At 51.2% G+C, this 27,264-nt stretch overlaps 1 protein-coding gene across 6 annotated transcripts in view; it reads left to right on the plus strand.

Annotated features, from left to right (window-relative positions):
• Positions 1–27,264, plus strand: part of LOC119966976 (dynein heavy chain 8, axonemal-like) — a 1,648,910-nt gene that overhangs the window by 1,324,920 nt on the left and 296,726 nt on the right. For all 6 annotated transcript variants that reach the window (XM_038798944.1, XM_038798946.1, XM_038798947.1 and 3 more), the window contains 2 exons: positions 23,677–23,807; positions 25,369–25,522. In XM_038798944.1, coding sequence (XP_038654872.1) covers positions 23,677–23,807; positions 25,369–25,522 — 285 coding nt within the window. The remainder of the gene's footprint in view (positions 1–23,676; positions 23,808–25,368; positions 25,523–27,264) is intronic.

Genomic DNA, 27,264 nt, shown 5'->3' on the forward strand with positions numbered 1-27,264 from the left:
TCACACTACTGCGATGTCTTCATTCCCTGACCAAGCGGGCACCCATGACTAGGCTCTACTCTGACCCTAACTATGCAACATATCTTTAACTAAACAATTTTACATACACACATCATCAAAGTTCTATGGGGGTGCTATGTCATTAAGGACATGCATTACAAAATAAAAAACTGGAACCTCTAACTATTCTCAATAAACTATCCTCACTCAAACAATTCAAAAATATACTAACATCTTAACTACAAAAATAGCAGCATTCAAATTTCTCTGGTTTGGCAGTCAAACACAGAGTTCACATTTCTTAATTCAACAAACGAGCACACACAAACAAAAAAACAAATGTACTTTAATCCATGTCAAGGAGTTCGGGGGCCTGGTGGAAACCGAAAATATGGGATCTAATTCTGTATACCGGGGTGCGAGAGCGGTAGGCTCTCCTTCGCCATTTCTTCATTCGAATGGTTTGCACGATACTGCAAAGTATCGCCAGTGCTAAAAGTGCTTCAACGACATACGAGAGGGAATACCAAGTGATAAACTTTTCACACCAGGTCGGGGTACTGTTGATTGTTACTGGGCTCTGTGTACTGTGGGGGAGTGAATCATTGACCGCCTGTGGGGTGAGGGGGTTAGCGTTTGCGCGCAACCAAAGGTATCCTCCTAGTGTCCATATAACAAAGATGGAGGTCGTCTTCATCTTTCCTTCTCTTCTCTTCTTTCTTCTCTTCTTGTCTTCTTCAGGAATTCTGTGAACACAAGCATAATATCTGTCATTATCTTGCTTAAGATCTCGTGTGTTTGTCTGTCTGTCCTTTATTGCCAATTACCCTTTATAATTGGTCTCCATCTGTGACTCCCTCATTTTTTTTTAAACCGAATTTATGGACAAGACGTTCTTGAAAAATACTGACACAGTGCGAGCCATCTCGCAGCCTGTGCGATTTACCATCCCAATGATTGAGGATGTAAATAGCATGAGGAAAGCAACCGAAGGGTCACTATTAAACAAAACAAAAACTTTTGAAATGAAAGAGCCAAAATGAGATGCTTATGGGCCGCAGCGGGTAAGAATTGGATGGAAACCCCGGGTAGGACGGTATGTGCTCTACCCGAGCTTAGCTGACCAGAGGGGGGTCCTCAGGCAGGGCGGGGACCAGTGCCGTTTCGCCAGTGACTGAGTAACCGGCAAGAATGGGCAAGAATGTAGTCATCGTGGGGGTTGCAGTAATGCCTCTTCTACCCTCAAATTAGAAGAGCAATTATGAATTGGTGGCTGGGCAAATCCTCAGAGATTTCTGCTGACAAACTAGGCGGCTGTCCGTGGACAAACCTGTTCCATTAACTGCCAGGGGGTGTTAAAGGAGTGGTGGCATGGGGCTGTGAAAAGCTGTTTAAAGTCTAAACACTGAACATTTAACAAACACATACAAACAAACATGCAACAAATATCGTGCAGGTTCGATCAGAAAGGACACCGTATCTCTCTAGCGGTTCCTTTTAAACATCATCTGGACACCTCAGTTTTCAGTTGCGAACAGGGTCACAAAGGGATTCGCGTGGTGGGAGTCAGACTCAATGTCTTCATCTTCTTCCGGCTGCCATACTCTTGACTGTCTAAGTCTTGCCAAAGCTGCGTGGGGTGATTTGGGGTCCATCTCATCGTTCCTGATGAGCCTGAATGAATTGTCGCGGTGCCAGAATCGTGGGCGGAATTCTCCGCTCCCCACGTGGCGTGGGAGAATCGTGGGAGGGCCTCCCGACATTTTTTACGCTCCCCTGGCGCCCCCAGCGATTCTCCCCCACCCCCCCCCCGGGCTCGGAAAAAGCGGCGCTTGCCGTTTTTCACGGCGAACGGCGATTCTCCGAGCCCGATGGGCCGAGCGGCCGGCCCTTCACGCCCGTTTCACCACGGCAGCAACCACACCTGGTCGCTGCCGTCGTGAAACAGGCGCCAGATGCCCGTTTGGGGCATCTAGGGGCCCGATTTGGACGGGAGCACCGCGACTGTGCTCGGGAGGGGACAGGCCCGCGATCGGTACCCACCGATCGTTGGGCTAGCGTCCAAAACGGACGCACTCTTTCCCCTCCGCCGCCCGGCAAGATCAAGCCGCCACGTCTTACCGGGCGGCGGAGGAGAAAGACGGCACCGCGCAAGCGAGGATTCGTGCCGTCTGCGTGCTGATGTCATCCGCACATGCGTGGATGACATCAGAAAAGCGCCGTTTCCGCGTCATTTCCGGCGCGACAAGGTCGCGGCCGGGAACAACGGGGGCCCGCTCCTAGCCCCCCCGGGTGGGGTTGAATTAAGTGCGGGGAGCGGGCCCCGAGGCCGTCGTGAAGCTCGGCCGATTTCAGGACGGCCATCCCGATTTTTATCGGGAGCGGAGAATATCGCCCTGTGTGTCTAGTTTTGAATTGCAGGGGTTTAAATCGTAATCGTCGGGCGGTGGGTTTGGGTCTGGGGCTTTAATGTATGTGATCTCGAAGGGATCACTTGAATTGCACTCGGAGTCACTGGGAGTGGGGCCTGGTGCAGGGTGATAGTATCGTGGTGTGCTGTGGCTGTCATCAGTGCTTTCGCAGTCACTGTCACTGCTGTCTGGGGGTGGGGAGAGGCGGAGTTGTGTGTCAGGGGGCGGAGTTGAAGTTGAGTCTGAGGACGGGCTGGCCTTGCTGGGGGAGGGTAGGAATGCGGTTTCTGTGGGTAGGGCGAGTTTGTCTGCTGCTGCGAGCAGGATGTGGTGTGTATGGTTGTTCTGCGAGCCATAAGCCTTGAGCTGGTTTATGTGAAATCACGCAGACTGTGGTCATTGCCATATTTGTGCGCGATGGAAATGCTTCCACCCATTTTGTGAAGGTGTCGATAACCACCAACACATACTTATATCCATTTCTGCAAAGGGGTAGGGGTCCTATGAAGTCTATCTGGAGGTTAGTCCATGGGCCATTAACGGGGCGGGTGTGGCTGCGTTGAGCCTTCTTTGCTGTTACAGACATACAGGCGGTCTGAGTAGATGTCTGCTGGGGTGGGGAACAAATCGGGGTGGTCTACTATGTAAGCTATCGCTGCCAGTTTTGCTGCCTGCGAGCCTAAGTGTCCTGGCAACTTTAGGGAAATCTGTTCTAGGGCGCGTCCCTGCACGTCCTCTACATAAATACCGCATCCTGTTATGCGTTTGCTGTCTAAAACTGTGGAGGAGCCATCCACATAGATTTTCAGGGGTGTGCACGTGTCTGTGGGCTGGGGTCTCTGGGGTGAACTACCTACCTTCCTGGGAGGTGTTTTTGGAATGAATGGGCCTGTGTTGTGCTGTGTGGAGATAATCCCACATTCATGAGGCGTGCCTGGGTACTGTAAATTATCTGCGAGGGAAGTGTGTGTCTTTGTTCTTTTAACTGTGATGTCCCGTCCCTGTAAAAGAAGGGTCCAACGGACTGCTCGGATTTGGCTGACTGTGCCATCTTTAAGTCGGCCGTCTAATAATAGCTGTGTTGGGGTGTGTTCTGTGAGGATGGTGATGGGGTTGAGTCCTGTAATGTATGAAAAGTACAGTACTGCCCAAAAAACTGTGAGCAGGTACCTTTCACAGGCAGAAAATCCTTGCTCGACAGGGTCTAATACTCGGGATGCGTATGCTACGGGTCTTAACTGGTCATGCCGTTCCTGGAGGAGCACGGCCGAAAGGGTTCGGTCAGTGCTTGCTACTTCGATAGCGCACGGGGAAAGAGGGTCTGGGACCTGTAGTGCAGGGGCTGTGCTGAGTGCTCTTTTTAAAGCATCCACGGCATCTGTATGCTGCAGAAGCCATTCCCAAGGTGCATTTTTGTTAAGAAGGTTGGATAGGGGCGCTGCTTTAGTGGCGAAACCGTCGATGTGGTTTCGACAGTGGCCAACCAGTCCTAGAAACTGTGGGCAGCACGGTAGCATGGTGGTTAGCATAAATGCTTCACAGCTCCAGGGTCCCAGGTTCGATTCCCGGCTGGGTCACTGTCTGTGCGGAGTCTGCACGTCCTCCCCGTGTGTGCGTGGGTTTCCTCCGGGTGCTCCGGTTTCCTCCCACAGTCCAAAGATGGGCGGGTTAGGTGGATTGGCCATGCTAAATTGCCCGTAGTGTCCTTAAAAAGTAAGGTTAAGGGGGGGTTGTTGGGTTACGAGTATAGGGTGGATACGTGGGTTTGAGTAGGGTGATCATTGCTCGGCACAACATCGAGGGCCAAAGGGCCTGTTCTGTGCTGTACTGTTCTATAAAAATGACCGGAGGGCTGAGACATTGTGGGGAAGGGGCAATTTGACAATCGAGTCAATCCTTTTCTGCTCGATCTCGCGTTTACCATGCGTGATAACTGTTCCCAAGTATATCACTTTTTATTCAAAAATCTGGGCCTTTTTGGGGTTAACCTTACATCCAATTTCTTTCAGGAGTCCTAGGAGTTCTGCTAGAAGCAAAACGTGCTCTGCCTTTGTGTCTGTCACTATTAGCAGGTCGTCGACATACTGGACCAGACATTCGGGGCGGGAAAATTTAGCTAATCCATTTGCCAGCTGTCGGTAGAAAATGGAGGGGGTGTTGTGGAAACCTTGTGGAAGGCACATATACTGCTGTCCTTTAAAAGTGAAGATGAATTTGTACTGGCACACTTTAGCCAATGGAATGGACCAGAAGCCGTTGCTAATGTCCAAAACCGTAAAGAATCGTGACTGGAGTCCCTGCTTGAGCATGGTCTCGGGACTTGTGGCTACGGTGGGGGCTGCTGCTGGGGTTACTTTGTTCAGTTCCCGGTAATCAATGGTCAGTCGCCATGATCCATCGGGTTTCCTGACGGGCCAATTCGGGGCATTATTAGTGGAGGCTACTGATCTCAGTACACCCTGTTTTAATAAGCTATCTATCACTTTTGAGATTTCTCCCTCTGCTTCCTGGGGAAATTCGTACTATTTCTGGGGTCTGGGGTCAGGACCTGTAATCTGCACAGAGCCAGCCTTTCTGCCACAGTCGCCCTTGTGCTGTGAAAATGCTGCTTTGTGTTCTTGCAGGACTGCCTTAACCTGTTTATCTGCACTAATTGTTCTCGGGTCAAACCAGTAGTCTCCAACTGAGCTGATCCTATTTGCATATTCTCCTACTGTGAGCGTGGCGGGAGCTCTTGCTGCTTTTGCCATTCTCCAGACACATTTGTTGACTGGATCAAATGAAAGGCTGTGGGAGCTCATAAAGTCGATTCCTAAAATGTGTTCTGCTGTGTGGGGCAGATCAACTAACACTATAGGGTGCTTGGTTGTTATATTGCCGATATGTATGGATACAGGGACTGTGATGTGTCCCTGCTGTGAGTGGCCTGTAAAGCCGCTGAGGGTGATGGTGTCTGTAGTGGGCCACGTGTCCTTCTGAAACATCGTGGAGGAATTGAGTGTGGTGCGGGACCCTCCTGTTCAACGGGCTGACCCCGTACTTTGGCTGCTATGACCGGTCGGCTGGACTTATCCCAAAGGGTGTCGCACACCCAAGTTGGGGAGCCCGAACACCATCAGTCTGTGCCGTTCATGTCTCCCTGGTCTGAACGGGCGCTAACACTGTGAATAGTCTTTGCCCTATTCCTATTTAGGGTGCCTGTCTGTTGGGCTCTCTGTGGTTTCTGTGGCACGTTGCACTCTCGGGCAAAGTGTCCTAACTGACCACAGTTGTAACACTCCTGCGATTTGGGCTGGGGTGGGCTGTTCCTACTCTCATTTATCCATGCGGGGTTCTGGTGCACTTTAACTGTATCCATATCTGCATCTGCCTGCTCTTCCTCGGGTTTCCTAAAATTGGTCTTGTTCTGAACGGATTGCACCCAAGCGCGGGATAACCTTTTCAAAACCCATTTCCCATTGTGGGCCTCATCCGAGGGGTCATAATTCGCACAAGCTCTCTGTCCTGCCTCTGTTGCACGAGAGATCAAGATTCAAGTCCATTTTGCCATCTTATCTGGGCGCGGGCTAATTCTCCAAAAACTGCAGTGAAATGAATCCGCAAGCATCCAGCAAACGCTGTGGGGTGCTCTGTCTTCTTTTGCCTGCATCTATTCAGGCCTTCTACCGGGTCTCCTCTGTTATAGCCGATCGCATCAAGGATCGCTGTGTGCATCTCTGCTTTGGTGCCTCCTCTTACATTCTGTGGGTCGGGAAGGGCTGCTACTCAAAACTGCGAGCTTTACCTGCTCTCTCTCGTCCAGGCCGTACATGGTGGCCTGCTGTTTAACTTTCGTGAAGAATTGGTGGGGGTCTGAAGTGGGGAGGAACGGTGTGATTTTCTCGCACACGTCCCGTAATTGGGTCACGGTTAAGGGGGTTGTGTACAGGAAATCCGTGTCTCCTTCTGTTGCGGCTCTGCCGTGTGTGGTGACCGGATTCATGGGGTTGTGTTCTGCCTGTTCAGTGGGGGGTTGGGATGCTCTCCTCTTCTGGGGTTTCTCCTGCGTACATGCTCCATGTACGTATCTATGGGCTGTTTCGTTTAATTCCTGCCAATCGGGGCCGTTTTCCTGATCTAGTTGGGGTCCGAATGTGCTCTGGAAGCCATTTTGAACTGAAAGTAGGGATTGCAATTCTGCAATTTGCTTCCGGCACTTTGCGTGGTCTACCGAGCTCTGCCTTTGTTCCGTTGTAGAAGCATGGAGTGCTCGTAGGGCTGCTTTTGAATCATTGCACTGTTTCTGCAATGCCTCTACCTGCTGTTCTGTTTCTTGTCTTACCAAGACTGCACGTTGTGTGTCCTGGTAGGCCTTGTCATACTGGGTCTGGAAGCTGCTTAAGTGCGCCAGACAAGACTGGTGTGCCCTCTTGGCATCATCCACCTCTCTGTCTTTTGCTGCTATCTTCCCTCTTAACTCGCTGTTCTCTCTCTCTGTCTCGTTCACATCTACCTTACTCGTTCTATCTCTCTCCTCTATCTCTCTACGGAACGTCCTAATGACCTCCTCTATGCCTCGCAATTGTGCCAGACAGGACACGATTGCCATCGGCTTGCGAGCTTTTCCCAAGCTCTTCTTGTGAATCTCTGTCAGGTTCTCACACCAAGTATGTCCTATACTCCCGGGACCTGTTTCTTCATTCACGCAAAATTCGCTCTAAAGGGGCCATCCTTTCTTTTGAGGTACTTCCTTATTTCCTCTTCCTAAACGGGACACTGTCCTACTCTGCTGGTTGCTGCGACCTAGAATTCCTGTGGGTTCATAAGGCGTTCCATTGCCTTCATTGCCATTTTTCCTATTTCTGGGTTCTCTATTAAATTTGGAACAGAGGGTGATAAAGCGGTGCTGTAAACACAGGTACGGCTTACGCTAATTTCCGGCCTACAAAACTCCCGACAGTTTTACGCAACAAAATCTCTCAGGTTTAACTTATATCCCTGTTAGTACGCATGCATTAATACACTTCCGAATTCTGGAGGCTTGATCAGTACTGCTTAAACTCTTGTGGTTCTTCTGTTTCCAATTGGATTTCTAATTCAAATTTTGGGTTCTCTCCAAGTAGTGGGGCCACTTCTAAGTCGATTCCCACCAGAGTCGCCAGTAAATGTTGCTCGTTATGCTTTCCCTTAATTTGCTCTGTTTTAATTACCTTTGCTCAAGAGTCGCCAGGTACCCTTCTGATACCACCACAAGGTTCAAAGCCGAATACTGATCAATGACTCGATACACCATATAGTAAGTTTGAAATCAATACACGTTTATTTACACACATAGTCAATTACTACTCATGCACAAACTCTACTCACTAAACTACAACTACTACTAAAGCCTATACTTAGCTTCGAGTGGCCCACTCAGTCAGAGGAGCAATGGCCGTTGTCCGGTTCTGATACTGCTGGCTTCGAACAGGTATAGAATAGTAGCGCCTATCTCGTAGCATGCGTGATGGAACCATCAATTCTACGGACACGTGCTGGTAGGATTAGAATAGCGGTTTTAATATACTTACAACAGAGCCAGCCTGTTCGCCGTTGAACTTTCGATGAACTGGCTGGCTGGCTCTGTGGCACGGATCTTTATACAACAGCTCCAGGGGGAGGAGTTCTGGGCGGAGCCAAGGGGGGAGTCCAGTACAAACTCTCGAGTACTCCCAGAGCTACTCCCCCTGGTGGTCAGGTAGTGCAACTGCACTTACAATATCGGTACATATATACAATGGAACAGAGTGACATTGGTAACTTATAACACCGTGTGAATCTCATTCACCACATTCACCCCCTGTGAAAAAAATCAAGTCCGGCGGGGGTGGTGGCTCACAGAGTTAGTCTGTCCGGTGGACGAATTGTTTGTTTCGATCTGCGGAGCACCGGGGTTGCAGCCTCTTGCGGTGGCTGGGTGGGTGTTGAGAGCTGGAGTACGATGGCAGACTTCGGGGCGGGTCTCGTCCAAACTTCATACACCTCTGGCTCGACCGGAGACTGGGGGCGCTGGGGGCGGGCTGGTGCTGGCGCGTGGAACAGGTGGGGCAAGCTTGCGGGATCGGGGGTGCAATGGGGCGGCAGCATACGGAACGGGGTAAGTGGTTCCTCAGTGGGGGTAGGGGGGGGGGGCTGGATCCAGCGGGTGCCAGGTCCCGAAGGGATACTGTGTCCTGGCGACCATCCGGGAACTCCACGAATGCGTACTGTGGGTTGGAATGGAGGAGGCGCACCTTTTCAACAAGGGGGTCAGTTTTGTGCCCCCTGACGTGCTTCCTCAGGAGAACCGGGCCTGGTGTCCTCAGCCACACCGGAAGTGAGACCCCCGTGGTAGTGCCCCTAGAAAAAATGAAGAGCCGCTCGTGAGGGGTGTGATTTGTAGCTGTACAGAGGAGGGATCTAATTGCGTGGAGCGTGTCTGGGATGACTTCTTGCCATTGGGAGACTTGGAGTTTTCTAGACCGGAGGGTCAGTAGGGTCGCGTTCTCCCTCTCCACCTGCCCATTCCCCCTGGGGTTGTAGCTGGTAGTCCTGCTCGAGGCGATGCCCTTGTCGAGCAGGTACTGATGCAGCTCGTCGCTCATAAAGGACAAACCCCGGTCGCTGTGCACGTAGCTGGGGAACCCAAACAGGGTGAAGACACTATGCAGGGCTCTAATGACTGTGTGGGAGGTCATGTCGGGAAACGGAATGGCAAAAGGGAATCGGGAGATCTCGTCGATGATGTTGAGGAAATAAATGTTCTTGTTAGTGGAGGGGAGTGGCCCTTTGAAATCGATCGCAAGGCGTTCAAAGGGCCTAGAAGCCTTGACCAGGTGGGCCCTGTCTGGTCTATAGAAGTGCGGTTTGCACTCTGCACAGATCGGGCAGTCCCTGGTGACCGCTTTTACCTGCTTGTTGGAGAAAGGCAGGTTTCGGGCTCTGATGTAGTGGGCGAGCCGGGTGACCCCTGGATGGCAGAGGTCATCGTGGATGGCTTTCAGACGGCTGATCTGCACGCTGGCGCATGTCCCGCGGGATAGGGCATCCGAGGGCTCGTTGAGCTTCCATGGTCGATATTTAATATCGTAACTATAGGTGGAGAGTTCGATTTTCCACCAAAGGATTTTATCGTTTTTTATTTTGCCCCTTTGCGAGTTGTCGAACATGAAGGCAACCGATTGTTGGTCGGTAATGAGGGTGAACCTCCTACCTGTGAGGTAGTGCCTCCAGTGACGAACAGCCTCCACGATGGCTTGCGCTTCCTTCTCGACTGAGGAGTGTTGGAGTTCTGAAGCGGATAGGGTACGGGAGAAAAATGTAACGGGCCTCCCTGCCTGATTTAAAGTGGCTGCTAGAGCTACCTCTGAGGCGTCGCTCTCAACCTGAAAGGCAGTGGATTCATCCACCGCCCGCATGGCTGCTTTCGCGATGTCCTCCTTGATGCAGCTGAAGGCCTGGCGCGCCTCAGCTGACAGGGGAAATCGTGTGGCCTTAAAGAATGGGCGGGCTTTGTCCGCATATTGCGGGACCCACTGGGCGTAGTATGAAAAGAACCCCAAGCACCGTTTGAGAGCCTTGGGGCCATGGGGAGGAGGAGTTCTAAGAGGGGGCGCATACGGTCCGGGTCTGGGCCCAGGACTCCGTTCTCCACGACGTAGCCGAGGATGGCCAGTCTGTTTGTGCAGAAAACGCATTTCTCCTTGTTATAAGTGAGGTTTCATTTCTGTGCCGTTTGGAGAAAACGGTGGAGGTTGGCGTCGTGGTCCTGCTGGTCATAGCCGCAGATGGTAACATTGTCCAGATACGGAAACGTGGTCCGCAGCCCGTACTAGTCTACCATTCAGTCCATTGCTCGTTGGAACACCGAAACCCCGTTAGTGACGCTGAAGGGAACCCGGAGGAAATGGAGGAGGCGGCCATCGGCCTCGAATGTCGTGTAGTGGCGGTCCTCCAGGCCGATTAGGAGGACCTGGGCGATCTGGTTAACCTTGTCTGCGATTCTGGGGAGGGGATACGCGTCTGGGAGCGTAAAGCGATTTATGGTCTGACTATAGTCGATGACCATGCAAAATTTTTCCCCGGTCTTGACGACCACCACCTGAGCTCTCCAGGGACTATTACTGGCATCTATGATCCCCTCACTGAGCAGCCTTCGGTCCTCCGATCGGATAAACCCCTATCTTGTAGGCTGTATCGCCTGTCGCGAGTAGCTACTGGCTTGCAATCTGGAGTGAGTTGGCGAAGAGGAGGGGGGGAGATGCGCAGCGTGGCTCGGCTGCAGATAGTGAGTGGGGGCAGGGGCCCGCCGAAGCTGAGGGTGAGGCTCTTGAGGTTGCACTGGAAATCCAGGCCTAATAAGAATGGCGCGCAGAGGTCGGGCAGGACATAAAGTTTAACTTTCGAATAACTAGCGCCTCGAATTGTGAGCGTAGCGACGGTGCGTCCTTGGATTTGGACTGAGTGGGAGCCCGAAGCGAGGGCGATAGTTTGGCTCACAGGAAAAATAGAAAGTGAACAGCGTCTTACCAGCTCTGGATGTATAAAGCTCTCGGTGCTCCCGGAGTCAAAGAGGCATGGCGTGCTGTACCCGTTGTTCTGGGCCTCCGCCATCGAACTTCGTAGGTGCTTGGGGCGGGATTGATCTAGGGTGACCGCGTTGAGTTGCGGACCGCGTGATGGGTGCCCGGGGAAGTCGTAGTCTTCCAAGTGGGCGTCCGGTCGAGGAGATGCCGAAACGTTCTGGCGAGCTTGATGCAGAATCGCTGCGCTGTGTTGCGGGCCGCGTGATGAATGCCCGGAGAAGTCGTAGTCTTCTGATGAGCTATCTGAGCATGGAGATGCAGATGGGGCCCGTGGATCGCACGTGGTGAGCGGCGAGGAAGATGGCTTCCAAGATGGCGGCCCCCAAGAGTCGCACGTGGCCGGCTTCATGGTGGGGGTTTGCCAAGATGGCGGCCCCCATGGATCGCACGTGGCAGGAGGGGGCGGAGTCGGGGCATAGGCCGCAGCGTTTCGGGCCCCGCGGGCCCACTGGTGTTGGGAGCGATTTGTTCTCTCTACTGGGGAGTTAGAAACTGGGGCCCTTTTCGCGAGGCACACTCTAGCATAGTGGCCTTTCTTCCCGCAGCTGCTGCAGGTCGCGGATCGGGCTGGGCAGTGCTGCTGCGGGTGCTGGCTTTGTCCACAGAAATGGCAGGCTGGGGCAGCTGAGTAGCTGGCTGGGGCAGCAGAGTGACTGGCTGGGGCCGCAGAGTAACTGGCTTTGGCAGCGCGGTAGCTGGGGGGCCGTGCGGCACAGGCCTGGGGGAGTTGTTGGTCGGGGGCCCACGATGAGGTCGCGGGGTCCGCGGGAAACGAGGTGAGGCTGCGGAAGGAGACTTCCATAGTGGTAGCAACCTCCACAGTAGTATCTAAGTCCAGGGCCCCCTTTTCTAGCAGTCTTTTGCGCACATAGTTCGATCTAAGGCCTGCTACAAAACCGTCCCGCACAGCAAGCTCCCGATGTTCAGCCGCGGTAACGGCCTGATAATTACAGTCATTAGAGAGATTGTTCAGTTCACGTACAAATTCGGCTAGCGTTTCTGTAGGCCGCTGGCGGCGAGTCGTAAACACGTGGCGTGCATAAACCTTGTAAATGGGCCTAACGTACATTTTGTCCAATATCGCCAGCGCTGCGGTGTAAGAACCGGCCGGATTTAGCTGTGTGGAGATTCTGTGGCTTATCCTCGCGTGTAGTAGGCTGAGTTTTTGTTCCTCCGTTGTTTCAGCGGTGCTGGCTTCTGCCAGGTAGGCCTTAAAACATCTCAGCCAGTGGGAGAAAATTTCTTTAGCCTCTGCATCCTGCGGGTCGAGTTCTAGGCTTGAAGGCTGCTTCCATGATTTATTTCGACTGTTTTGTAAGTATATTAAATTGATGGAACCACCAATTCTACGGACACATGCTTGTAGGATTGTAGAATAGCGGTTTTAATATACTTACAACAGAGCCAGCCTGTTCGCCGTTGAACTTTCGATGAACTGGCTGGCTGGCTCTGTGGCACGGATCTTTATACAACAGCTCCAGGGGGAGGAGTTCTGGGCGGAGCCAAGGGGGGAGCCCAGTACAAACTCTCGAGTACTCCCAGAGCTACTCCCCCTGGTGGTCAGGTAGTGCAACTGCACTTACAATATCGGTACATATATACAATGGAACAGAGTGACATTGGTAACTTATAACACCATGTGAATCTCATTCACCACAGTGCGTTGACCTTAGACTTACTTGGCTGGTGCTTGGCGGCCTCTCGTCGCTGAGAGCCAAATACCAAGGTGAAGATGGAGAAGCTAAGAGTTCTCAAGAGCTTCTAAGAGAGCGAACTGACCTTGGGGACTCTGCTTTATACCCCAAGGGGTTTCGCCCCCTTCTGGGCGGACGCTGGACTGGGTCCCAATTAATTGGACCATGTCCCAATCGTTTGTATTGATTTTCTCCAATAACGGGGTTGTTCCCTGATCGTTGGGCGGGCCCTATGTAACCGTTGGCCTGCCTTTGTTTTAGCGTCCACTGGCGCCGGGATGTCTGTCCTGGTACCGATTGTATCAATGTTTCTTTTTGTCCCCGGAGATAGCTCATTACTATGCTAATGGCTTGTAGTTTCAGTTCTGTCTGGGTTCTGCAGGTTCCAATACACAGGAAACCTTGCACCTGCTTGTTTTCTAGTGCTGTCCATTTTTCCCTGCACTCTTTGCGAGTATCCATTTTGGAATCGGGACGTGGCCACCCCAGATGGCTACAAGTGCCTCTCTGGCACAGAATAAAAAAACTAGACTCCTGTCTGATAGCCAGGTCAATCTTGTCGCTGCAGGTGCCGAGAAACATCCTGCTATACATGTCCAAAATTGGACTCTGGTTTTTGAGCATTTAATCACACCCTGCCATCTCTGTAATGTAGCTTGACTTCATCCTTGTCTGAGCTCATCCGCTGCTGAAACCCTTGCTTTTGCTTCGTCTAGACTGAATCATTCCCATGTATTTCTGACTGGTCCCCACATTCTTTTCTCCAAAAGCATGAGGTCCATACCCAGAAAACTTGACATGTCCGAAAGCCATAGTTCGGTCTTCGGGGGTTTAGAGTCCCTCCATGCCAGCAATATTCGCCGCCGGGCTATTAGGGAAGCAAAGGCCAAAACATCGGCCTCTTTCTCCCCTTGTACTCCTGGGTCTTCCGAAACCCCAAAAATTGCCACCCCTGGACTCATCACCACCCTTGTTTTTAGCACGCGGGACATGATCCCCGCAAATCCCTCCCAGTACCCCCTAAGCTTAGGACATGCCCAAAACATGTGAACGTGGTTCGCTGGTCCTCCCGTGCATCTAGCGCACTTATCCTCTACCCCAAAGAATTTGCTCATCCGAGCTACCGTCATGTGGGCCCGGTGAACGACCTTAAACTGGATCAGGCCGAGCCTGGCACATGTTGCGGTTGAGTTTACCCTACTCAGGGCTTCCGCCCAGAACCCGTCCTCCATCTCCCCGCCAAGCTCCTCCTCCCATTTGAGTTTCAGTTCCTCCGTCTGGGACTCTTCCCCCTTCATGAGCACCTTGTAAATATCCAAGACTCTACCCTCTCCTCCTTCTCCTCTAGAGACTATTATGTCCTGGATCCCTATTGGCGGGAGGCGTAGGAAGGATGGGACCTGTCTGCGGACAAAGTCCCACATCTGCAAGTACCTAAAGTCATTACCCCTTACCAGCCCAAATTTCTCCTCCAAGCCCCTCAAACTCGCAAAGCTCCCCTCCAGGAACATATCACCCACCCTCCTCACCCCCGCCCGCCGCCATGTTCGAAACCCTCCATCCATGTTCCCGGGGGCAAATCGATGATTATCACATATTGGAGCCCAGACAGACGCACCCACCTCCCCTACATGCCTCCTCCACTGGCCCCATATTCGCAGGGCTGCCCCCACTACTGGGCTGGTGGAGTACCTGGCCGGCGACAGCGGTAGGGGAGCCGTGACCTACGGCTGCCAAACTGGTGCCCCTGCACGAAGCCGCCTCCACCCGCTCCCAGATAGACCCTGTACCCACCATCCACTTCCTTATCATGGCTATGTTAGCCGCCCAGTAGTAGTTGATCAGACTCGGCAATGCCAGCCCTCCCTCGCTGCGGCTCCTTTCAAGCATCACCTTCTTCACCCGCGGGGATTTTCCCGCCCAGACAAAGCTCATGATGATTTTGCCAGTCCTTTTGAAGAAGGACCGTGGGATAAAGATCGGGAGGCACTGGAAGATGAACAGGAATCTAGGGAGGATTGTCAACTTTACAGTCTGCACCCTCCTCGCCAGTGACAGCGGGAGCGCATCCCACCTCCGAAACTCCCTCTTCATTTGTTCCACCACTCTGGTCAAATTTAACTTGTGCAACCTGCCCCAGTCTCGTGCCACCTGTATCCCCAAGTATCGGAAACTTTCCCCAACCAGCCTAAATGGCAGCTCCTTCAGTCTATTCTCCTGGCCCCTTGCCTGCACCACAAACATCTCACTCTTGGCCATATTTAATTTGTACCCTGAAAACCGGCCGAACTTCCTCAATGTTTCCAGTATATTTTCCATCCCGGCCAGTGGGTCCGACACGTACAGGAGCAGGTCGTCCGCATAGAGAGAGACCCTATGTTCCACCCCCCCTTAGTCATTCCCTTCCACCCATTCGCAGCTCTCAACGCAATCGCCAACGGCTCTATGGCCAGCGCGAACAGCAACGGGGAGAGTGGGCACCCCTGTCTGGTCCCGCAATGTAGTCTGAAATAATCTGACATTACCCTGTTCATCCTAACGCTAGCTTTTGGAGCCTGGTACAATAGTCTGACCCAATACACCAGTCCCTCCCCGAACCCAAACCGTCCAAGCACCTCCTACAAATAGCCCCACTCCACCCAGTCGAAGGCCTTCTCAGCATTCATTGCTACCACTACCTCCACCTCCTTGCCCGTCGGAGGCATCATGATCACATTAAGCAATCTTCTCAAGTTAGTTGTCAGCTGCCTGCCTTTCACAAACCCTGTCTGATCATCCCCAATCACCTCCGGTACGCAGTCCTCAATTCTAATCTCCAGTACCTTTGCCAGGAGCTTGGAATCCACATTGATCAGGGAGATTGGCCTGTATGACCCGCAGGATTCCGGGTCCTTGTCCCGCTTCAATATCAACGAGATGGTGGCTTGCGAAATCGGCGGCAGGGTCCCTCTGTCCCTTGCCTCATTAAAAACCCTAGTCAAGACCGATCCCACTATCTCCGAGAACTTCTTGTAAAACTCTACTGGGTATCCATTCGTCCCCGGGGCTTTCCCCGACTGCATGGCCTTTAGGCCCCCCAATACCTCCTCCGCTCTAATCGGGGCCCCCAGCCTGTCCACTAGTCCCCCGCCTACTTTTGGGAATGTTAGCCCTTCCAGGAACCTTTTCATCTCCTCTGGCTCTTCCGGGGGTTCTGAAGTATACAGCTTACTATAGAAGTCCCGGAATGCCTTATTCAGTCCTGCCGGGTCCTCCACTCTGCTCCCCTCCCCATCAATCACTCTACTTATTTCCCTGGCCGCCTCCCTCTTCCTGCGTTGTTGCGCTAGCAATCTGCTGGCCTTCTCCCCATGCTCAGACACCACTCCCCTCGCCTTCCTAAGTTGTTCCACAGCCCTACTCGTGGATAGCATCCCCAGTTCCGCCTGTAATGTCCGTCTCTCCCTGAGTAGGTCCTCCCCTGGGGACACCGCATGCTCCTCGTCTATGCGATAAATTTCCCTAACCAATCTATGCATTTCTGCTCTGTCCGCCCTCACCCTGTGAGCCCGAATTGAGATCAGCTCCCCCCTCACTACTGCATTCAACGCCTCCCACAGGGTCGCTGCTGAAACCTCCCCCTTTCGTTCACCTGCAAGTAGTTTTGCATACACGTCTGAAGTCTCTCACATATCCCCTCCTCCGACAACAATCCTACGTCTAACCTGCATTGTGGGCGTTGGTAATTCCCCCCCCCCCCCCGACCTGCAGGTCCACCCAGTGCGGGGCATGGTCCGAGATAGTGATTGCCGAATATTCCGTATTCTTTACCTCCCCTACACAGTCCCTGCTCAAGATAAAGAAATCAATCCTAGAGTATACTTTATGAACATGTGAGTAAAACGAGTAGCCCCTTCCCGTCGGCTGTCTGGCTCTCCATGGGTCCACTGCCCCCATTTGCTACATGAACCCTTTCAGCTCCCTTGCCATTGCTAGGAGTCTACCCGTTCTGGGACACGACCGATCCAGCCCCGGGTCAAGGACCGTATTAATGTCTGCCCCGCATTATCAACCTACGTGAGTCTAGGTCCGGGATCTTCCCAGCACTCTTTTGATAAAGTCCACGTCATTCCAGTTCGGAGCATATATGTTCACCAGCACCACACTTCTCCCCTCCAGTTTGCCCCTTACCATAAGGAATCTGCCCCTGCTGTCTGCGACTACGCCTTCCGCCTCAAATTGAACCCGCTTATTGATCATAATTCCTACCCCCCTGGACTTAGAGTCCAAGTCCGAGTGGAAGACCTGGCTAATCCAGCCCTTCCTTAGCCTAATCTGGTCAGACACTTTCAGATGTGTCTCCTGCAACATAATTACGTCCGCCTTCAGAGCCAACAAATGCGCGAACACACGTGCCCTTTTAACTGGCCCATTTAGGCCCCTGACATTCCAGGTGATCAGCCTGGTGGGGGGAAACCCCCCCCCCCCCCCCCCCGCCTCCGCCGGTCAGCCATAACCTTTCTCGGGCCCGCCCCCGGCCCGTGCGCCGCGCCATTCTTGGCTCGCCTCTTGTCCACCTCTACCCCCGACCTCCTTCCCAATTCAAATTCAAATTCAAATCCCCCCCCCCCACGTCAGCAGAATAACTCCCCCTCATCCCCCTCCCCCTAGCAACATCCCCCGGTAACTTCACCCCTGCCATCCATTGGCTGTATTCTCCCCCCACCCCCACCTGACTCCCTTGACTTGCCAATCTGCTAGCCCGGTGACTCATCACTCCGGCGCCCACTTGTCCCACTCCCATTGTTTCCCAGACCTCATCCCCACTCCCCAGCACACCATCCCCCACTCCAACCCACTGGAGCAATCTCACTAACACAGGCAGGTCAAACAAGATGTAAACCTCAAACAGCCCCGCGAGGCGGCTCCAGGTGCAATACCGTTCCCGCCGTGTACACAGAAAAGTCTTAACCCACGTCCCTTTCCGAGCATTAATAAAATAACACCGCAATAACCCAGTACCCATCCAACACCCACCCGCAACAAACATAAAAACCATAAACATAAATGAAACGAAAGCCCCCAACCAATGTCTTTACTGACGGTTTACAGGGGCTGGTTTAGCTCACAAGGCTAAATCGCTGGCTTTTAAAGCAGACCAAGCAGGCCAGCAGCACGGTTCGATTCCCGTACCAGCCTCCACGGACAGGTGCCGGAATGTGGCGACTAGGGGCTTTTCACAGTAACTTCATTGAAGCCTGCTCGTGACAATAAGCGATTTTCATTTTCATTTCATTTAATCCCCATTGCTGACCGGCCACCCCTTTGTTGCAATACCGGCTCCAGCGCACTCAGAGAGCCCAACGAAAGTTACCCACCACAGCAGAAAGACCAAGAAGAAGAAAAAATAAAAGCATATCCCCTCCCCCACACACCCCCCAGGCAAAAATTGCCCGCAATAAAATACCCCACATGGCACCTTTAAAACAGTAAACAGTTGACCAACAGTCCAGGCACAGTCGGCATCCCTTCAAATGGTAGTTCTCAGACCCTAGCTTGCGTCCGTGGGACCTCTTTTCTGGACCAGCCCCTGATCCCTCACAAAGTCCATCGCTTCTTCGGGCTCGGAGAAGTAGTGGTGTTGACCCTGATGCGTAACCCAAAGACGGGCCGGGAAGAGCAGACCAAACTTCACATGTTTTTTGAACAACACCTCCTTAACTTGTTTAAAGGCTGCTCGCCGCCTAGCCACCTCCTGGCTTAGGTCCTGGTAGATGCGAAGAACACTGTTATTCCACGCGCTGCTCTTGGCGCTCTTTGCCCACCGCAGCACCAGCTCCTTTTCCACAAACCTGTGGAACCTGATCACCATCGGACGGGGGGGACCCCCCGGATGCACCTGTCTCGCCTGCACTCTGTGTGCCCCCTCCAGCTCCGGCTGTCGCGGAAAGGCTTCAGCCCCCATCAGCTGCATCAACAGGTCTGCCACAAACGCTGTGCATCAGCTCCCTCAGCCCCCTCCGGGAGGCCAATAATCCTCAGAAATTCTCTGCGGGCTCTATTTTCCAGCTCCTCTACTCTGTCCAGCAGTCTTCTCTGCCTCTCCTTCAACCCGTCGACTTCTAGTGCCGCAATCGTCTGCGCATCCGCCTGCTCCTCCAACGCCTCTCCCAGCTCCTTAACTTTTTCGTCCTGGGCATCCAGCCTCTGGTTCAGCTGATCCACTGCCTTCTGAAGTGGGTCCAAGTTATCTCGCTTCAACGACTGAAAGCTGCTCTTAATAACCTGCAGCATGTTTTCCAGCGCTTGCTGGATTGCTGGGTCCGAGGTCCACAGGTCTGCCATCTTTGATCCCGGGTCAGCTTCCCCTGCACCTTGCCTTTGTCCCTTCCTCTCCCGTTTTCGCTGCTTCCTGTTCTCCCGCGGTTCCATGCAGCTCTGCCCGCTCCTCCGCACCTCCGTGGCCGTCCTTTCACCGCTCCACAGTCCTGCAAAACCGGGGAACCAGGTCCTCAAGTCCCGCCGGAGTGAGAGCCCCCGAATGTGCGGCTCACTCACTCATTGCCGCCACCGGAAGTCTTGTCCCACCATTTCTGATGGTAGATTTAATTGTCTAGGCCCCAGGCTCTGGACTTCCTTCTCCACACTTCTCTGGCTCTCTACCTTGCTTTCCTCAGTTAAGACACTTATTAAAACTACCTGTTTGATCAAGCTTTGATTCTGCTCACCTTCTGTGTCTCAGTATCTTGCTTCATTTTGTTTCTAAGTATATATTGAGGTTTTACATTTTAACAGACAATGTAACAAAACCACAAAAATAATACAGCAAAGCAAAAAGGCTCCATATATATTTATGTGGCGGTGATGGCACAGCAGTATTGTCACTGGGCTACTAATCCAGAGACCCACGGTAATGTTTTAGGGACCGGGTACGAATCCCGCCATGGCAGATGGTGAAATTTGAATTCAATAAAATATGTGGAATTAAAAGTCTAATGATGACCATGAAACCATTGTTGATTGTCATGAACAAACCCTCCAGGGAAGGAAATCTGCCATCCTAAACCGGTCTAGCCTATATGTGACTCTAGACCAACACAGTGGTTGACTCTTAACTGCCCCTGAGATGGCCCAGCAAGCCAGTCAGTTCAATTAGGAATGGGAAACAAATACTGGCCCAGTCAGCGATGCCCAAAGGACAGGAGAACAGCAGGATAACAAGCTTGATAAAATCATTGGACAGAACATTATTCCTCTTTCAGCCTAACCAGAGAACAAGGGAGAAACAGGATAGGCCATGAAAACATGACCAAATCGTTCTCACCTTCCCATGCAGCGAATGCTAGCAATCGCCACAGGAGTTTAGGATACATTTTTCATGCCATGTTTGGGTGCACACCAATACACATCTCCCTCCACTCCAGCAGAATCAGGGGCACCAGTGACACCGTCACCTCCTCTCCTCAGACACCAGACCAATCTGCACCCATGCAGGAAATATACAGCAAGAGAACACGAGATCCCCTCCTCTAAAAGGGTGTTACATATATATCACACAATGCAACATAACCTCAATCTCGGGCCCAGCACAAAAACATCATTCCACTCCTTTCTACAGAAAGGACCAGCAGCAACTTGTCTGGATTCTGATAAGCGTCGTCAACATCTCCCAGGGAAACAAAAAGGAAGTAGAACAGGAGTGGGTCACAGGATAGCAAAGGATCCTCGACTCGCAGTCCCCGATGCACACCCCTCACCCATTAATGGAGAAGACAACAAGCTGACCACTCAAACAAGAAAGTGTCCCGATCACCAGGGGGCAACAAGATATCAACCAAAGTACAGGACTCGGCTCAACCCCAGGCGTCCATGCACAGAAGAAGCAAAATGCAGCCTCTCAGGATGTCCTTAATAAGTTTCTTCGAGAAGGGGGCTCCGGGGCCTAGTCCAGCATATTCTGACACACACAGATCAATACCCCAGGACCTCCAGTGCACTTCAAAACCTACACCCCAGCCAATCCTGCACATTACAAACCACACCCAGGGCAGTGCAACACCCCCATGTACACCCAACAAAATAGAAAAAAGGGATTACTCCAGACATAGTGGGGAGACCCCTCACCAAAGAGGAAAAACATTGTCCTGATACCCAACAATTGGGCTCCCTCGGAAGGGGTCCGAATCCCTCCTTTCTGGTTAAATATGGAGAACCTCCCATAAGCCACCGGGCCAGATCAGGGTTTATAACAGCACACTGCTCACCCAAATGAGGAGGAAGGAAAAAACTCTTGGGGAAGAATGTCCGAGCTAATCTCCCAACATTAGCCACCACCCTGTAATGTATGCCATCACAAAAACGGGATTAAGGGAACATCAAAATATAAGAACTAGGGGCAGGAGTAGGCCTTTCGAGCCTGCTCCGCAATTCAATGTGATCATGGCTGATCTTCTGTGGACTCAGCGCCACGTTCCTGCCCGAACACCAAAGCCTTTTATTCCTTTATTCGTCAAAAAGCTATCTATCTTTATCTTGAAAACATTTAATGAAGGAGCCTCAACTGCTTCACTGGGCAAGGAATTCCATAGATTCACAACCCTTTGGGTGAAGAAGTTCCTCCTGTGCTCAGTTCTAAATCTACTTCTCATTATTTTGAGGCTATGCCCCCTAGTTCTGCTTTCACCCGAAAATGATAGTACTCCCTCAACAGAGACACAAACATTTCTTCCACATGGAAAACTCAACCACAACGAGGAAAACACTGAAAAACTCACCATATAAGGACACTTGGAAGAGGACACCTAACTCCTCCATCAAACCTGAGGTATGCTCCAGCAATGTAGCGGCATAGCATCCTGAAAGCTGGCAGGGATTGCAAGGGCTGGGGAGGCTTGGGGGATTAGAGGGTAACGGGGTGGAAGGCATGGCAGATTGTCGGTCTCGCATTCTCTCCAATTCCTTATCCTGGTATGGACGATATTGTGGACCCCGCAGCAGCTACCATTGCTGTGGTGTTGGCAGTCTAGACAGCCAGATGTTGGGGAAGGTGGCAGTAGCGGCATCAACAGAGACTCGTGGCAGCAGCCCATGTGCAGGGGCCCATCCCATACCCTGAGGACCCGGAAACCCATCAGGCCAGGGATTGACCCAGAAGGGGAGGCCAGCGACGGGCCAAGGTGTACAGATGTCGCTGGTCATTTGAACAGATGACGGATAGCATGTGCCACAGGTGGCTCCACTCAACAAGGGGATGATGTACCACCTGTGCCATGTCTTTGCAGACTTGGCACCACGTGGAGGAGGAGGACACCCACTCTCGTGGCCATGAAGGTTATCGTAGCCCTGAAGCTTTATACCTCGGGTTCACTGCAGGGCTCGAGCAGGAATCTGTGTGGTATTTCCCAACGTACATCCCACATGTGCATCCATGAAATCACTGTTGCCCTATTTGTCCGGGCATCTGACTATATACACTTTGAACTGGACCAAACCCACCAAGATGCCCTGGCAGAAGGAGTCTCCGCAATCGCCGGGTTGCCCCACGAGCAGAGGGTAATTGTTGGCACACATGTTGCCTTGGAGCCCCCTTCATTAACAGGAAGAGGTTCCACTCCCTGAACATCCAACTTATGTGCGACTACCACCTGAAGATAATGCACGTGTGTGCATGCTTCCCCGGGAATGTCCAAGACAGCTGCATCCTGGGGCAGTCGGAATCCCTAGTGTCTTTGAGGGACACCCCATGATGTCTGGATGAGTCTGGGGGGATAAGGGACCTGACTAACAACACCAGTACGAAGGGAGTTAACCGATGCAGAGACCCGACACAACGAGGCCCATGTGGCCACACGGGATATCATTGAGCGGTGCACAGTGCTACTTCAAATGTTGTTCCGATGCCTCAAGTGCTCTGGTGGTACATTGCAGTACACCTCCCGGAGGTCTACTTTGTGGTGGTCTCACAAACTGGCACAACAGTGGAGCAATGTGCTGGAGGTGGAGGAGGTGGCTGTGGTAGTCACCACTGATGTATATATTGTATATAGAGGATGTCGATGTAGGTGCTTTATGGTAAGGCCCTGTACTACAGGTACGGGGGTAGTTCCCTGCCTGCTGGCTCCGCCCAGTAGGCGGAGTATAAATATGTGTGCTCCCCATACAGCAGCTATTTCGCCAGCTGCTGCAGGAGGCCACACATCTTAGTGTAATAAAGCCTCGATTGCATCCAACTCTCGTCTTTGTGTAATTGATCGTGCATCAAGGTGGTGATGTCGGAGGACGAGGACAAGGAGGAGCCAGACCTGGGGGTGGGGGGGGAGCTCTACCGGTATGCATTAACTCTGCAGTACTTCCTCTTTTGAGCAGCTGTTCTTTTTAACCTCAGTTTTTTAAAAGAGACTGACTCCTTGTTCTGAAGAGCCTCCTAGAAAAAAACAGATGCTATTCTGGGTGCTGCCCAGACATCTGATCCTTCGAGGAAATTCTTCAGAACAAATAATCAGCCTCTTTAAAAAACTGCGGTGGGAAACAAAGCACAACCAGGGTTCCTGCCTGTAACAAGAACCTCATTTACTGCTACTTCCAGGCTTTCTGCTTCAATCTGAATTGCATGTGTAACCTTTCATTGATTTGCTACCTGCCATTTTGTAACCATTGGGGCACATATGGCTTTATTTTGTTTAAGAATGGTTTTGAAGACAATCCATTTGGCATCAATATTTGCCTGCCCATATAAAAGTGTTTTCCAGTCAGTCCATTTTTACTAAAGCATCAGTCATTTTTTAAAAATTAACCTTCCTAAACCGTTAACCTTCCTAATTGTAATTATCTGCAGCATTTATTTAGTCAGTTACATTAAATGTAATTATGTTGTAATGAGATATGTATATCTTTGTGCTGTTCAGATTTTATACCAAAAGGAGATTCGTAAGCATTAACTATTTGCACTGCCTATTTTGTTCATTTACAAAGTAAAATTATAAATCTGACAGCAAGAAACATATTTTGCAGATATCTCGTATAATCCGGACAGATTGTGGAAATGCTTTGCTGGTGGGAGTCGGTGGTTCTGGAAAACAAAGCTTTACAAAACTGGCATCTTATATTGCTGGATATAAAATCTTTCAAATCACTTTAACCAGGTACTTAAACAATTGCAGCCATTTTAGAATTGTCAATGAATATTTTAACATTTTTAGACAAGATCGATACTGATGGAAAGTCATAAAGTGGGAAATGGTCCGAAGTCACATTTAGCTGCAAGATTCTCACTGAAACAATTCCCTCTGATTTACAGAAGGAGGTTTGCATAACAACAGGGGATGGGTTTTGGGTTAGGACCGTTATCTCAGGGTCAACTAGGGGACCTAACTCCACGATGTGTGGGAAATAGTGATCTTCCTCAAATTGACAACTTAATGGCTGTCTCACAATCCAGGTAAAGATGGTGAAATGAGTCTTGAAGCTGGGGGGCCAACTCAGAAGGAGCAGTAGTCTGCCATTCCACTAAGTGAGACCTCGTCTTGAGCTGCTCTCTCAACAACTTAAGAACTAAAAAAATGACTAGTGCCACACAACCATTGTGGAGGGGGATCCTCACCATATGATTGCCTGTGGCCCTTACTGATACCAGGCAGGTGGGGAATACCTCAAAGCAAACCTGGAGCACTGTCCCTCACTCCCAGTCTGCCCTCGGCAGCAAGCCTAGTTCCCGATACCATAACAGTATCTGCACGCTGACTGAAAACTTCTCATTGGCTCTGAAAAGGCCATTTGCGTGTGGGTGAGTAGCCCTTCCTATCCCAGGAGTATGACAGGGATGATGACAGCATGTCAGCCAGCAGTGCAATTTTTGGTGTCTGCTGGCTTCCATCCTCACCTGTACCTGGAATGACAGTCCACAGTCGCCTCGCTGAGTCCCCGACGGGTGAGACCACACGTGCCCCATGCCATTGTGAACTCGGCTGGTTGGTGACGGAGCATCGCGGGGTGGGCCTTAGCCAACGTACGGAGGCCGTGGATACGGCGCGTGGCATGCTCTGCGAGTACGTCACTTTTCAGGGGGTGGAGCATCGCGAAAGTTTTGCCGCCCCGGATTTTGGCGTTATCGGGGATTCTCCGCCCCGTCATTGAACGTGATTTCACCGTCGTGGATAAAAGAATACAGCCCCCTGTCTCTCCCAGGTCCATCAGATTGCAGGACTATACATAATAATAATCATCTTTTATTGTCACAAGTAAGCTTACATTAACACTACAATGAAGTTACTGTGAAAAGCCCCTAGTTTCCACATTCCGGCACCTGTTCGGGTACACTGAGGGAGAATTCAGAATGTTCAAATTACCTAACAGCACGTCTTTCGGGACTTTGTGGGAGGAAACCGGAGCATCTGGAGGAAACCTACTCAGGGAGAACGTGCAGACTCCGCACAGACAGTGACCCAAGCCGGGAATCGAACCTGGGACCCAGGTGCTATGAAGAAACAGTGCTAACCACTGTGTTACCGTTCCACCCCGAGTGATGTACTCCCTTGACAATCACTCCACCTGAAGTGAGTCTTGGCCGTAAACTCTGGGATTCCCCCCATGATTTCCTTTATCTTGCCATCTGATCTCCTCTCTTTGAGCAGTTTTTCTATTTTGAAAGTGTGCATTTCTATAAGTTGTTAGTGTAATTATGTGTCATTTAATTGCTTTTTTCAGAGCATATAGCATCAGCAATCTGATGGATGATTTGAAGATATTGTACAGAACAGCTGGGGCAGAGGGAAAGGGAATCACTTTCATCTTCACTGATAACGAAATAAAGGAAGAATCCTTTCTTGAATACCTCAACAATGTGCTCTCTTCTGGAGAGGTACTTAGCTTTTGTTACAGTTGTTACAGCTTGTATTACACTTTCTCTACATCTGTCTCCTGGGGAGGAGGTGGCATAATGGTATTGTCACTGGATTAGTTAACCAGAGACCCAGGGTCATGCTCTGGGGACCCAGGTTTAAATCTCACCACTGCAGATCGTGACATTTGAATTTAATAAATGTCTGGAATTAAGCATCTAATGATTACCATGAAACCATTGTCAATTGTCGTAAAAACCCATCGGGTTCACTGGTGTCCTTTAGGGAAGGAAATCTGCCATCCTTACCTGGTCTGGCCGACTGTGAAGCTCGATTCACAGTAATGTGGTTGACGGCAATTAGAAATGGGCAATAAATGCTGGCCCAGCCGGCGACGCCCATGTGCCATGAACACATTTTAAAAAATCACTATTCATCAACCATTTGTAAGAATTCATCTCCATAAGTATATGCTGTAATTGCAATCACCAATTTATATTATCTCATCCCCAAGGCAAAGTTAAACTGTACCATTTGTATTTATATATGAAGCTAGAATATATCCTGAATTGCAGAATCAGTTGATTTTTATAAAAAAATTTAAATCATTTTTTTTAAATTTGAAGTATCCAATTCTTTTTTTCCCAATGAAGGGGCAATTTAGTGTGTCCAATCCAACTACCCTGCACATCTTTGGGTTGTGGGGGTGAGACCCATGCAAACGCGGAGAGAATGTGCAAACTCCACACAGACAGTGACCCGGGGCCAGGATCAAACCCGGGTCCTCAGCATCGTGAGACAGTAATGCTAACCACTGCACCACCGCCCTGATTTTTATAATTGTTGACAAGTTCAGATGGACTTCATCCTGGGGTTTTTAAAGACAGGACTAATGAGGTGGTAGATGCGTTGGTATTCATTTTCCAAAACTTGTTAGATTCTGGAAAGGTTCCATCAGACTGGAAAGTAGCGAATAAAAGAAGAGAAGACAAAAACAGGAAATTATCGGCCAGTTAGCTTGACGTCTGTCATGGGGAAGGTGTTAGAATTGATATTAAAGAGGGTGTAGCTGGTCACTTAGACAAGTTCAATGGGGGGAGTCAACACGATTTTATGAAAGGGAAATCATGTTTTACCAATTGACGAGAGTAATTTGAAGGTGTAACATGTGCTCTTGATAACGGGGAGCCAAAAGTCGTGTTGTCCTTGGATTTCCAGAAAGCATTTGATAAGGTGCCACATCAAAGGCTATTGCAAAATATAAAAGCTCATGGTGTCAGGGGATAACATATTCCCTGGTCCTCGAACACCCTTCACCCCCCCCCCCCCCCCCGGCCCAACCCCTGGCACAGACAATCTGGCCCATGGCACTGCCAACCTGGAACCCTGGCTGTGCCCCCTCAGCACCCTGGTACTGCCTAGGTGACACTGCCAGAGTGCTCTTGTGGCACTGACAAGGTGCAAGGCTGGCAATGCCAAGGTACTGGGGTGGCAGCAGGAGTGTGTGGGGCCCCCACAGCCTGACCACCTGGGGGGGGGGCACCGATGGTCAGGGAGACCCCCCCCCCCCCCCCCCCCCCCCCAGGTGTTGTTACGCCTGATCCACATTTCTATGGACCGGTTCTAAATGGCACCATGGCACGATTTCCCAAGCGCGGGCATTCGGTGCTGGGCCTCGGGAGAATTGGGCGCAGACATATTTAAATCACCCTATTGGCTCATTAGATCTTGAGGGGCATTCCAAGTTTCACAAATCTGGCAC

Source organism: Scyliorhinus canicula, chromosome 6 (assembly GCF_902713615.1).
Source record: "Scyliorhinus canicula chromosome 6, sScyCan1.1, whole genome shotgun sequence".
NCBI classification, from domain to species: domain Eukaryota; kingdom Metazoa; phylum Chordata; class Chondrichthyes; order Carcharhiniformes; family Scyliorhinidae; genus Scyliorhinus; species Scyliorhinus canicula.